This window comes from Anolis sagrei, chromosome 4 (genome assembly GCF_037176765.1).
Source record: "Anolis sagrei isolate rAnoSag1 chromosome 4, rAnoSag1.mat, whole genome shotgun sequence".
NCBI lineage: Eukaryota > Metazoa > Chordata > Lepidosauria > Squamata > Dactyloidae > Anolis > Anolis sagrei.
In genome coordinates, this window is record NC_090024.1 from 205,754,059 (window position 1) to 205,768,947 (window position 14,889).

The following is a 14,889-nucleotide window of genomic DNA, read 5'->3' on the forward strand; positions in this document are numbered from 1 at the left end:
TACCTGAAACATTTTAAGAGAGATTTTTCTTTCAATTCAAGTCCACATCCATAATTGTTTGCATGATACTATTAAGCTGAAGATATTTAAAGTGTTTTTTTAAATGTTTCTTTCCCTCATACCTAGATATGATGTTACAGAGTCTGAACTCTGTATTATAATAATTCACCTTCTCACAGGAACTCTGGGACCTGGGTTCTGGAATGACACGGTAACTGATAGAAATCAGCATTACCCAATGAACAATGGCATGAACTCTCTAGAGACAGCACCTCTTTGTCATGCACGCTGTAACTGGGAAAAAATTGAAAATTGCTTTCCTAATATTTTTTTCCAAGACATTTGTTTCAATGAACACAGTCTGTAGTGCCTAGAGGGGAAATAAAAACTCAGATTGTGAAGCTCCCCTCACCCCTCTGTTCTAAAAACATACATAGCTTTATTTTGAAACTCTGGTGTTTTTTTCTCTATTGGCTATTATAAAACATACAGAACTGACTTCACCTCTTTGAAGAGAAGAGTCCCAGAGTGTTGGAAGCATCTCTTTTCATAAGGTCTGGATTAATTTTGTTGGAACCACCTTTGGAATATTTCCTTCCTATTTTGCTAGAAACCTTTCCACCAGAAAAAATAATGTTTAGGTAGATAAATAGTTACCTTGAAATATATTGATGTTAGAATATACTGACATTAGAAAAATATTCCTAGCATTAGAATTCCTTGCCCTACATCTTAGGAAAGCCTATAGGGCTCTTTCCTAAGAAGATGTGAACAGTATTGCAAAAGTCCCACTGTAGAACTTTCTTCCACATACATGTTAAAGAAAAATGAAGCGGTTTTGTGGGGGTTTTTAAAAAACTTTGTTGTGTCATAGAATTCAATAGAAATATGTTTTCCCCTTAAGAGATATTTATAATCTAGCATGAAAGATATTAATGCAGGTTTCTGATTTAAACATATTTGATAAAAATACATCAGTTTAGATCTTCTAAATATTTCAAGATCTTATATAACTTTCCTTTTCTTCAGTTTCACTTTCTGCTAATATTGTGTTTAAACATAAAATACATTTCCTAACGAAAGATTTCCCAATATAGTTTGAGTGCAGAAAATGTTTGTTGAAATTGGCCTCAAATGTACTTCTGTACTGCATATTGTTTGCAACATGTTTGCCATCACATTTAAAACAGCCATATTCTTGTATATTTCCGTGAGTATATTCTTGCTTTGATTATGGAGAGTGAGTCAGGTGAGGATGCACCTTTTTCCCTTAAGGAAAAGATACCTTAAACCTCTTCAGAAGAGAGATCACATACATCCTGGTATACATTACCTAATTCAGTGTTGCTTATATTTCAAAATTGGTTTTATTTCTTTATTAAGAAAGAGAACAGCAGGAATTTGGTGCACTGAGTATGTGAATTATTTGCAAACAAATTTATTTCACTAAATTAGGCTAGGTTTTTTTTAAAAATAAAAAATACTTTATTTTCCTAGTTGCTTGAAATTATTACATAATTTTAGAATGAATAAGTAGCAACTGGCTGGAGGGTTTTTTTTCCCCCTAAATGTTTTTATGACTGAATTGATGCAGTGATGATGTCCACTTAGTGCCCCAGTTTACTTTTTAAAAGTACTTTGTGAGGGCTCTAGGCAAATTCAGACAATAACATGTCTACAAATTAGAACTTTAAAAAAAACTTATAGGTTTTGTTAAACAAAAAACCAATACAGATAAGTTAAGCATAATCAGCATTTTCTCTATCTCAAAAAAAGATTATCGCAGCAGATTAAAAAAATACAGATAGGTGGCTCATATCAGGTTGCTTGAAAATGTTGAGCCATTTGAAAATGAAGAAGAAAAAATTAGGAAGTGGAAGGTTTATTACACAAGCTGGTGTGAATTTGGTTGCCTCCAGCAATTAATTGGGGATGTATTGAAATTCCTCCAGATCTTTGTCAATTGACTGCATATTGTGTCCAGGAGATATTTTTTCCTAGTTATCTAAAAATATGCTCTTTTAAGCACAACTCAATCTAATAGACTTTTTTTTGTGTCAGGAGCAACTTGAGAAACTGCAAGTCGCTTCTGGTGTGAGAGAATTGGCCGTCTGCAAGGACATTGCCCTGGGGATGCCCAGATGTTTTACTATCCTGTGGGAGGCTTCTCTCATGTCCCCGCATGAGAAGCTGGAACTGACAGATGGGAGCTCACCCCACTCCCCTGATTCGAACTACCGATGTTTCAGTCAGCAGTCCTGCTGGCACATGGGTTTAACCCATTGCGCCACCGGGGATTCCTAATCTGATAGACTTTAAAAGAATATTTAAACAGGTAGTATCAGTATGATGCCTTGAAATGGGGAATGCCAGTTTCCTCTATAGATGTATCTACAGAGTGGCATATGCTGGTGCTATCAGTTTGATAGCTAAGCTGCCAAAATCAGCCAGGAAGAAGAGAAAACTCAGTCCTCTTTGATAACTGGCTACACTTGACAGCTTTACACATGCAGAAGGATCCTTTCTAGGACATTCTGGGATTTGAGGACCCATGGGTGGGAGGGTATAAATTTGGAATTCTTCTGAAATTCAGATTTTAACCCAAACTGGGGAATAATTTGGAGGACTGCAGCATTTGCTTTCCCTTTTGAATTTAACATTATGATTCCCTCAATGTCATAACTAGGTCTTGGCAAGCTTCTCAACATTTCCCCTTTCAATATTGTACTTTCTTTCTCTGAAAAGACTAAAGGGGGATATATCAGCTCACAGACGTTAAAACTTAGTGTATTAAAACCCAATAGACATACACTATTATTTTACAAAACTTGGATTAAAGCAGGGTATGATAAAGTGTACTATAATGTGACACAGACAAGATACTGGTAAATATTTTTCTAACCTCAATTTGTGATACAAGATTATCAGTTCCCTGTAACATACATAGTTAATAATGCAGGCTGATCATAGAGTTTTTCCTGCATACACATACATGATTTAACGTAATTTGTAACTATACAAAGGTAGATTTTTGAAATTAGCATTCTCTTATGTTAGGAGAGTTCATATGCTAAACTCCAATATTATCTTACAACCTCATCCTGTTACCACCCTCTGATATTATTTTTTGCTATAAATCTTTTGAAATATTTCTAAAGCCTTAATTTTTCTCTTTGACTAACATTGTGATTTATGCAAGATTACTTAATCGTGTTTTCTCTGTTCTTGTTGTATGCCTATATATATATATATATAAATCTATGTGTGTTGTCGCCTTTAAGCAGAGCTGTCCATTATCTTTAAAGTGTCTTAATTCCTCATGTAAAGGCACTTTGTGTAATGGCACTTTTGCTTAGAAACTGGACAAAATTTTCATTTCCTTTCACAAAACAGACTGTTTCTCCATGCTGCAAAGTGGTCAGTTATTACACATAGTAGCTAATTCTGCTTAAATGTTACAACTGTGAGTATATTTCTTCCATCATGGGCATTGCTATGTAAACTTTCTGAACCAGTGATTTCTGAACTAAATCAGTGAAAAACTCCAAGACTGCTGTGCATCTACAGATACTAGATCTTTGGTTAGAAGTGACTGGATAACATATTCTATTTATTGATGTAAAGCCACAAATATAATAAATGGCTTTCTACTTCTTGAAAATATTGGAGTTTTGTGACTGAACCTTTAGATTGTGGCATATACCCTCAGTTTGTTTCAGTGCCTTGAATCTTCATATAGAAAGCTATGTAGTAGGGACAATCTACATACAAAATGTAGTGTTTTGTTTCCAGGACTAAAGTTTGCTTAATTCATCTTTTTGCTTTTGCTGTGAAGCAAATAAAAATACTGGTATGGACTAGTAATTTAGTAATGCCTATGGAAGAGAAATAGACTGTATAAGGAATTAGTTGTTTGTTTTTTCCGTTAATATAAATATATAGAATATGAGTGCAGATGGATTTTTCCTAAACTTTTTTTGCCGATTTCTTGGAACCTACAACATCCCTTCCCATATGTAAAAAATGAAGCCGAATCCTGGAAATGAAATAATTTAAACTTTGACAACTCTTTGTCTGCCAAATGCCAGATAGATGGCATTTCCAACTTTGATGTTACTGATCATTTGGGGATAACTTTGACAGAAATGGGCAGGGTTTGCCCACTTACCAGCATGGCCATTTGTTTCACCAGGAACTGTTTGCTCCACAGCAAGCTGTGGTCTTCTGGTGCTTGAAACTGCCATTCTGAGTCCCTTCGGGGTGAGAAGGGTGGGGTATAAATATAGTAAATAAATAAAAATAAATACATGTGGTAGGGATCATATATTTGATGCATGCAGATATTAAATTGTTACTCATCAAAAACATTATAGGTTAGCCTGCAAGTTAGGCATGCCCTTAAAAAACAGATAAAGACTTGCCTTACTACAAAACCATGGTACAACACTACTTGCATCTAAATATTAGGGTGCATCTACAGTGTAGAATGAATGAATGTTTGACATTACTTTAACTGCTATGGTTCAGTGCTATGGAATCCTGTAATGCTGCTCTACACTGTTCTACAGTGGTTCTCAGCTTGTGGGTCCCCAGGTGTTTTGACTTACAACTCTCAGAAATTCCAGCCAGTTTACCAGCTGTTAGTATTTCTGGGAGTTGAAGGCCAAAACATCTGGGGACCCAGAGGTTGAAAACCACTTGTGTAGAAGCACCCTAAGATGAGGAGCCAAGAGCTGCTTATGCAATCTTTCTATCTTCCCTCCTATTACGCAAAGCACCATTCTTTACATCAACCATCATTCAATGTTATGTCTACACTGTTGTTGCCCAGAAGCCCCTTTTAGCCAGAATTTTCAAATACATGTCAGTCCCTAATTTGAAACTTTGTTCAACATGGAAATTATGGTTAGTTTTTTCAGTGTGCTTAAGGCAAATCAGAGGAGAGGAATATTGTATCTGAGTGCAATAAAAGAATAGAATATTGCTACCCTGCAGTCTAATAACTGAACTTTAATAAAGAGACTGTTAAAAACTGTCAGCACCAGATTTATATGAATAGCACTACAAAATGAAGGAAGAAGGATTGTGATGAGGGTTAACACTTCTGCTAAGAGGAGTGCTCTTTTTTTGGTGGGCAAGGTTTGACATTGACATTTCTCCAACTACTGATAGTTCCAACAACTCGTTTTAACCTCATTGTTGCAAAGCCATACTGTGGAAAGGAGGGAAGTACAAGTGCTTACAGAGGATATTTTGCAAGTTTTTCTTTTAGGCAGTCATCTGCTAGATTGAAGCAGCTGCTGCTATATTTGAAAAATCAGCTTGTCTTTATTGCCAGGTGACTGACTGTTGCAGAACTGTAAAACATCTGTGGCTTTGTATGCACTTGTCCTCTCCTTTTGTCCTGTTTAAAGTCATAGCCCTCTAACTTTAGCTCCTTTTTCTGTGCTGTATAGTTAATAAGCTACAGTACAGTATGGGCGCATTGGAATCTTCCCCTCCATTATTTGATTTGTTTTATCTTGTGCATGATAAAGGAGAGCTGCCATGCTTGCAAACTGATTAAAAATTGATTCGAGCAATTTTGCTTTTTTTGTGCCTAATCAGAATTGATGTGACTGAAGTGCAAGTCTTCATAATAGTCATGCATTTACTGGCAGTGATCGGAGGACCAACTTTTTGGCAAACTATGGTAATTTCATTAATCTTGTATATCCCATGTAATGTAATTCATTTTTTTCGATCTACTGTACTGTGTTTGGTTATATATTTAGAACGATATCTCGTTTTTATTGAAAAGATCTTAACTGTCTTCCAGTGAAGTATATCTGTGTTGCATTAGATTATATTTAACTACATTGTCATTCTTTTTCATAACATTTTGAAATTCAAAGAGAGGTGACCCGGAGTCCTTTCAATAAGAATTAATTTTGTTTGTCAGTTGAACAAAGTATATCTTGCTGAACCGTTCACTGGCCTAAATTGAAGTTTTCTTGATTCCGTTTTATTTGAAAAGAAAGAAAAATGAAATTAAGATGGAAGGCATCACAATTAAAAGGTCGCTGCTTATGGTAGAAATCAAGGACTATCATAGCCATTTATAGATTATTACCATTTTGAGAAGTCGGAGTATTCGGAATGTGGTGATCATATTGACAGTATTTTTTAAAAAAAGTCCTTCTCAAAGATTATTTGGCTGCCATAGATGCTAAAGCATGCTATGTATGTCTACTAAAACATAGCGTTTTCCGTAACACAGCAGCTGTGTGTGTCTTGCTTTGCAAAATTACTGCTAAAAGCAAAAACTAATTCATTATAAAAATCACTTTTCTGCAATTTAAATATTAGGTAAAGCTTGAAAAATAGACTTTTTCTTAATCTATTATCAATCTAAAAATCAGTGTTGCATAGTTGAAAATTTCTTTAGTAGATTAAAAAGTAAACCTTAATTTTCTTTTTAATATAAAATACATGATATTGAAGTCTATTTTGGATATGTTCTGTGTTTTTATATGGTGGCTAAAATCCTGCTGGTTAGTCCTAACTATTGTAGACCAATCGCTGAAAGGTAAGTCTCCATATAGTAAATCCAGTAAATTCACAGACTCTGCTTTAGTTAGAACTAACAAAAGGTTTTAAAGCAGTGTATGTTTAGTCTGTTTCAACACCTGTTGCTTCTTTCAATGACTTTTACTGCTGGAAAAATAATTGTAGATCACTTTGTAAAAAACATATTATGCTTCAAACATTCCACTTTTCTTTCTGGCGGTCTTTCTGTACCATACCAGCATTTGCACGGTCATGTCAAAAACCTGTTTATGGTTACAGTGGTAAAACATTGTATTCATACATAATGAAAGGAAGGGTAGCTGTTACCTCCCATGTCTTTGTTAGCTTTTAAAGAAGAAATGAAGTGATATTTTCAAGATAATAAAACAGAGGCAGCCATGTTGTTTCTCATCACTTAAAAAAAGATGGATAAGTGCACACATACTCTGACTGAAGCTACATACTGGTGATATGTACAGTGAAAAATCTTGTAGTAATTGAAAATAGAAGTTCAAGTGAGTGGTTCAAGAATTAAGATAACTCTGGGGTTTTTTGCTCATTCTTTTGAGGGGAAATGTGAAATTCATGTTAAATTGAATGAAATAATTACAGAACAAAGTAATGTTGTAACAGCAGAATACTATGTGCATACTTGAAAGTAATCCTACTAGGGACATGGATTTAGGATTGCATCCAAAATCATGGTGACTGAATATTTTTAACTGACAATTAGTGGTTTGGTTCCATATAGGTAGTGTAATTCTAACTTTAAAAATGCATCAGGTAATTGGGATTAGCCACAAGCCTCTTATGCCAAAAACCTTCTTTCACTGACAGATCATGAAGATATGCATACAGAGCAGTCTGTCTGCCAATCTGCTCTGCTAGCTGTAGGTACAAGAGCCAAAAGGACAATGAGGAAGAGCTGACTTGTGCCACATCCAGACCTCCTCCAACCTGCAGACATAGCCACAGCCCTGAATTATTTCTAATCCTTCTTGAGTGAGAGAAGTTCAGATTTAGCAACAATTCTAGCTGGCCTTGTGTTGATTCAGCTGTCAACTGGCCATCTTTTCCCATTAGCATTAGTGCTTTAATCATATTAAATATGGACCTGTTGGTCATAACTTAATTCAAGCAATTTTCATGACTGTTTTCTAAATATGATTACATCTGAGACCAAGACAAGACATTATTGACTAGCCTCTGCTTTATATAAGGACCTTAGTTCTAGTTTATGTGTCATTGTTTGTAGTATTTATTGAAAATATTTTGTTTTCAAATAGATATATTCTAGTCACAGCTAGAACTCCTGTTTGCTAAGTAGTAGTGTGGAGGCAAGAGTTAGAAAGATTGCCCAACATATCCCTGTGTTATTGAGTCTCCTTTAATACAGGCTGAATTTAAGTCATATGCACTTTATTGTCCCTTCACGTTCACATTTTTAAAATATATGACTGGGATGTATATGAATGGGAAGAGCAAAGATTTCATCTTTGCTCTTATGTGTAACTTGGAAAATTTGGTTGAATCTTAAGATTCCATACATCCCATTCACATATTTTTAAAATGTGAACTGTTTTAAAAAGTGGCTATTTCATTCAGCCACACACAATTGTTCCTAGACCTTTGGTTTGCAGCCAAGATTTAAAAAATGTGGCAAAAATCATGGTTTGTTTTACATTAAGGTTGTTATTCTACACACTTAGAAATGAGATTATTGAACACAGCGAGGTTTGCAGTTCTATTCATGTCTAACAGTTAAATAATATTCCAAACTAAATGTTTCCCCAGCCGTGGAGGAGGGAACATCCTTATACGAAATATGCTCTTTCTGATTGCTATCACTTTTGTGTGTAGAATATTGGAACTAGGATCTCTGTTTGTGTGCAGAGAACTCTGCATGTTGTCCCTGGGCCTTACTTTCATAGTCAAATGAATTGCACCTTTCATAGAGAACAGGAGACAACCTTTTTGGTCTTCTGCCCTAAAGCTACCAAATCTTTAGATGAGAGAGGCCACGTGCTAGATATACAGCAAGCCATCCAGGTATATCTCCAAAGAACAAGCAATTTCTGTTGCTTGAATTTTCTCTTCACTTCCTTCAACCAGCAATCCTTGGGAAAGAAAAGATCCACATTCATCCTAAGCAGATGGATCAGGGAATGCAATGCTGTCTGCTGCAAGTCTCTAAGAGTTGCACTTCCAGTTCTGGCCGAGTCCACTAGGAACACATCTACTTCAACAGCACTGTATGTTGATGCCCCACTTCCAAAGCTTTGTAGGGCAGCAATGCCGAAGTCACCTTTCATGTTCAATAGACACTACAAACTGGACACCTTTGCCAAGGGTGCTTTTGAGCAGTGGGTACTACAGCGAATAGTGAAGCTATTATACATCATGTATGCCAGTTTACACACCTGACTAAGGGAGCTGTGGTATGTCCCACATAAGGATGCTCCTCTCATCACTGCTGGAAAAAGAACTATTTGTAAAATTTATTTATTTATTTATCTAAGAAATTCACACCCCTCCTTTCCCCACTTAAAGGCACAAGGGGGCTTACAGCAGATAAAATCATGCATAATAAAAGTTAAGACATTTAAAATCAAATATTAGTATTTACTGTCACACATTCTTTCCAGAAGGAAATTAATAAAATGACAAAGGATCTAGTGAACTGGTTAGCTAAACCTATCTAGGATCATAAGAAGGTGAAACATTGGTCTGTGTGAAGGGCTCCATCTCGTGGGCACACTCAGAAAAGGCTTGTGTGTTCCTGTCTATCAGACTTAATAGAAGCAACCCACATAAGTGTTCCTCCCTGCAATTACAGTTTAATGGGTAAAACAAATTATTCTTTTCAAGTTGTTTTGAATTTGCAATTACACGTCACTCTTTCCCCCCACATAACAGTTTTCAGCTTATATTTTAAAAGAACAGTTTCAGAGTAATAGTGTAGAATACGTACAGTGTCAACCTTTATAGTTACATTCTGGTAGATTTTAAAATCATGAATTTTATAAAATAGAATAGACTAGCACTGATTGTTACAAAACAAGAGGGAATACTTTACCACATTATTCAGTTTTCTCTCTATAGTTAGTTGTTACGTGATACACTTGCCATGTACCCACTTAACCAGAAGAACAAGAGGCTTGTAAAACCGCAGGATAAATTTGTAGCTATTTTCTGTGATTATAGAATTATATTTCAGACGAAATGTATTTCTCCACTATGAGTTATTTAATAGGGGATAAATGGCAAGGAATAGCATTGCTCCAGAATTTGGCTCATTGAAACTCAATGGCATCTGAGCTTTGTGTAGACCAAAGGGGTACAAATTGTGGCTCTCTCAACACTGTACTGCAGATCTTGTCGGCCATGATTTTGGGCTCAGGATGATGGGAATTGAAGTCAAACAGGCTTTGAAGGCTCAGATTGATCTCCTCTTCAGAAGTTAAATACTCAGAATGTGTTACAACATTTTTAAAGTTAAAAATTCACAAAATGCTAAATTTAAAAAGCAACTAAACTATCAATAGAAATTAGCATGCAGCACAAGAGTACATCCAAATACTGTCTTTTTCTTGCACGTTTGATTCTCTGACTTTTTTGTGCCGGTTCTCTTCCCCTGACATATTCATTCTAATTTTCACTGTGTCAGGACTGGCATCAGAAGCAACATACACACTCATCTCATGATTTGTTTATGGCTGCCCCTTGGACCCTCTTTTTCCAGAGTTTTTCATTGCTTTATCTCTCTACATCTTATGATACATACCTAGAAAAGTGGAATGTTTGAGTTTGTTTGTAATTGGAAACATTTCATTTCAGCTTAACTTTACCTATGTCTGTATTTTCCCTCTCCTGTTAAGATTCCAGTGTTAAACATCCAAGTGAAAATTCTCCCAGCTCTTTGTACTGTAGCAGGCACCATATTCTCGTGTACAAACTACTTTGGTGTGATCTTCACAGGTGGTGTTGGCAAAAATGGATCAACTATAGCAGTAAGTGTTTCTTTGTCCTGTGTTTGTCTCTTCCTTTTTCCTTTGACTAACTCCTACCCCCATCTGTCCTAACTTATCATTTAAGTCTCCTTCAGTTCTTGGCAGCAGATGTTTTTGTAGAGTACTCCTGCTGTGCACAGCGCCTGCTAATAGACCCCAGCCACACAATCACGTGTCATCCTCTATATACTTCCCCTCTGCCAGCTGATTGACCTCAGGGGGGATACTGTTAAAAGTGTAACAAAAAGCTTTTCTCTCTACCAAGTGTTCTAGATCTACCATGTTGATATTAGTACTTCTGCTACATGTCCTTTTGGATAAATAAAAGCAAACTTATTTTCTTTGTAGGGAACAAGTGTCCTTTCACCATTTCTTCACATTGGATCAGTCATCGCATTAGCTGCCATGATCTACAAGAAATCTGCGGTGGAACTCTTTGAAAAACATCCTTGCCTCTATATACTGACGTTTGGTTTTGTTTCTGCTAAGATAACTAACAAACTGGTGGTGAGCATTTCTGCATTTTTATTTGTCTTATATTTTAGAGTTTGGTGATAAATTATTTTGTTCACTTACACTGATATTGATTCTTCTGTACCTTCACTTCCAAAAGCTCTTCAGTGCACATAAGGATAATTTTCATTTTCCTGTATGAAGATTGACCATAGTCCATTCTAGTGCTTCTAATGATACATAATTTTGATCAACATTTGTCCTAAATATGTCGATCAAAATTATGTATCATTAGAAGCACTAGAATGGAATAGTCAACCTGAACTGTCATTTTTTTTCTTACAGGTTGCACATATGACCAAAAGCGAGATGCACCTGCATGACACAGCATTCATAGGCCCAGCACTTTTATTTCTTGACCAATATTTTAATAGCTTTATTGATGAATATATTGTACTTTGGATTGCCATGGTAAGTATTTCCTTGTTTCTCTGGGCATGAAATATACTAGGTGTTCTTTCAACTATGTGTGTATTTTGTAATTATAAGTCTTAAGTGAGGTAGAGAGAGAAACTTAGCTGATTTTTATACATTGTATTCAATGCAGTGTATTGGTTATCATAAAGAACTTTCCAAGTTGCTGGGTTATACTGACACAGTTGCTATGCTTTGTTGTTTTTATATAACATTCCAATCTACTATCATTTAGCATTTTAATAAATCACTATAGCAAGGTACATGCGGATTATGAAAAGTTACTTCATTTCATGTCTTTAAGAATGCAGAAGTAATTAAGAAAAAGCAAAACCAACATTAATTGCATTAGAAATTAACTATACCCATGTAGATATTAATTTCTTACAATATTATTATGTTTGGGATTTTTTAAATTGAAAATTTACATCCAGATCTCACACATAGCTATGTTCTTTCTTTCAGATCTTTTCTCTTTTTGATTTGCTCCGGTACTGTGTCAGTGTGTGCAATCAGATTGCTTCCCACCTTCACATCCATGTTTTCAGAATCAAGACCTATTCCACATATTCTAATCATCACTAGTTAATTACATGATTGTTACAATAAGAAACAACTGTTTTCTACTGGAAAGAATACAAATATACTGAGGAGACTATGGAAACTGGAGCAGACAGGAACAAATCTCATTCATAATAATGTTGTATAACTTCTACTCTGTTATTGATGACACTCCTTAGCTAGCCTCCTCCAATGAAACGGGAGTTCTATGCACTCTCCAGTCGAACATGTATTGTTTACTCTGCTGGCAGTGTGCCCAGGAAAGCATGCAGAGAGTAAAGCTTTGTCTTTGTAATTACCTTGACCAAGGACATGTTCATGGGTGTATGGATTACCAGCAGAAGGAAGTTCAAGCATATGTGAGAACATATGTTAACAAGCTGTCAGACAATTTACTTTTTAATTTTAATAAATCATCTCTTAGTAAAATACTCATTTAGTACCTACTCAAAAATAATTACTAAAGAGTTGAGCTTCTGTGACACACAGATATCCCACTAGCTCATGTGGCTGGACTGTCTTGGACATGAGTCTAGGGTCTTGATCTCATTTTTCACCTATTGCTGATAACTGAAGTAGATTATTAAGAGTCAGAAATGACACTTTCACATTGCTCCCCATTGTCTCTCAACACTGGGCCTTGAAAAGTGCCATCTTTGGAAGCAATCCACCATGGTTGAGCAGTCTCTCCTCATTTCAATTGGGTGATGTGGGTCTGCTGATGCAAGTTGCTCAGCCACTGTGCTTGATAAAATTGCACCTTTGTCATTAAAGTTCTGCCCCCAGGTCCCTGTGATGGCAGGTTGGGGGCATTGATTGTCAGCATGCAGTACAGTGTGGTATCTGTCAGTTTATTTTTTAAAATAAACATTTAAATAGTTTATTTCTCCACTTTCTTCAGTGAAAAGTCTAAAAAAATTACTTTTTTGTATAAAATTTATGCAAAAAATTATTTCTGCTCTTTAATAAATAAGAAAATTCTCATAACTGTGCCTTGTGTTTATTTTGAAATAATTCTATTAAATAATAATTTGAACAAGTGTATTTCTTCAATTCTAAGTGGCACTTTTTTCCTGCATAAACATCTCAAAAAGGGGGCATGTCTTAGAATTGCAGCTGTATATTCTGTAGGGTCAACTGATTGAGAACAAGTCCTGTGTAATCTATACCTAAAATAGTAATTGTAGTTCTTATTCATTTGTAACAGAGCAATATGACCTTGTCAATAATAAACTAATGAAGCAACTTTTGTGAGAACCTCAGCAAAGGTACTATCTGAAAATAAGCAGACAAATCAAGAAATGTTCTCGTGACTTAGTCCAAGCAGTGAGAACTAGATTTTGGATTATATGCATTAACTAGTATTGAAAAGTACTTTAATCAGATCTCATTGTGAATCAGGGTTGGACAAGTGGGATACAAAAAGCTGTGTTTATAAAATGTTGAGGAGTACAGCTACTTGTAGACTAATCTGCTAGACTAAAAACGTATTAGTGCTAGCAAAAAGTGTGATCTACACTCAAAGCTATATTGCATATGTGATAGACTTGAGTTTTTCTCCTCCATATGGAAGAATTTAGATGAAGGCCTTCCATCCAAATACCTCAAGAGTGACAAGGATGCAACACTGGTACATTAAAGTGGCTCCACAATATTTGAAGAGCTCGAATATAATAACAGCACTTTCAGTTGATTGTTTGTATTATGTTGCTACTTCTCAAAATTATTTAATCTCTGTTGTATAAAGAAAAGGTTTATTCTATTAGAGCTGTGCTTTCTCTAAGACAACTGAAGTAGACTGGCTCAAGTGAGAGCCAGTGCGGTGTAAGGGTTTGAACATTGAAATAGGACTCTGGGAGATCAGGGTTCGAATCCCTTTTGCACCATGGAAAGCTGGGCAAGTCACACTCCATCAGTCTCAGAGGAAGACAAAGGCAAACCCTCTCTAAACTAATGTAAGTAAGATACCCCTATTATAGGTTCATTTACCGTCTCCGTAAGTTGGAAACATCACACAATAACTAGTAAAGGACTTAGGTTTTTAAAAGAGCATTGTTTAAGATCACATTGAGTTACATGTAGTGCAGTCCCACTGAATGAACTAGGATGTGCATCCAACTATTGGGCAGAGCAATCCTACTGGATCAGCAGGAGAAGCTTTGACAGATGAAATAGCAGATTCAAAGACCTGCTCATGTCAGCAGAAGGATGGGAAGACAGCCTTCCACTCCCTTTCTTGAAGTATTTTTAAAGACCTAGAACTTCCTGTTCATGCATACCAATTTTAGACCTAGTGCCTTTATCATCTAATGTGGAACTGAACGGGAAATAGGGCCTGTTATTTCATTCATTTTCCTGTTCTTCCCCCTCTTCCAGAGCACAATAGCACTCCCTGCCACCACAGACCTTTATTGGTGTCAGGGACAGATCTTCCCAAAGGGAGAACCACACAGTCCTATGGCCTGTGGGAGAACCTCCCAGAAACCACAGGATGGGACCCTTAACCTAGATTCTATCCATTGTTTCTAAAGATGCATATGCAAATATATAGTGAAAGACTCACAAAGTATTTCTAAATGTTGCTTGGGCCTCTTAGCTTAGTGTTTGCTCCCCTTTGATGCTGGGTCAAAACAGTTTCAGCTGGTAACAACTATAATCTCTTGGTATACAGTACAGAATATAGTATTTTCTCACAACATATATGCAAGATTCCAAATCCACTTCATAGGTTTCCCAGGTACAGGATGCCATGTTATTGACAGAATAACTTCAAACATTGTGATTAAATATAATTCAGCTGTACATTTACTATGTTATTTTTACTATATGGGATTGTTTGTTG

At 35.9% G+C, this 14,889-nt stretch overlaps 1 protein-coding gene across 3 annotated transcripts in view; it reads left to right on the forward strand.

The window, feature by feature from the left end:
- The window catches only part of CEPT1 (choline/ethanolamine phosphotransferase 1), a 29,509-nt gene extending 16,418 nt beyond the window's left edge, over positions 1-13,091 (forward strand). For 2 of the 3 annotated variants that reach the window (XM_060772477.2, XM_060772481.2), the window contains exons 5-9: positions 5,608-5,692; positions 10,428-10,559; positions 10,908-11,066; positions 11,358-11,483; positions 11,952-13,091. In XM_060772477.2, coding sequence (XP_060628460.1) covers positions 5,608-5,692; positions 10,428-10,559; positions 10,908-11,066; positions 11,358-11,483; positions 11,952-12,071 — 622 coding nt within the window. In that variant the 3' untranslated portion in view covers positions 12,072-13,091. Of the gene's footprint in view, positions 1-126; positions 212-5,607; positions 5,693-10,427; positions 10,560-10,907; positions 11,067-11,357; positions 11,484-11,951 lie in introns of all 3 variants that reach the window. The other variant, XM_060772478.2, reaches the window with a different exon arrangement.
- The last annotated feature ends 1,798 nt before the right edge of the window (positions 13,092-14,889 follow it).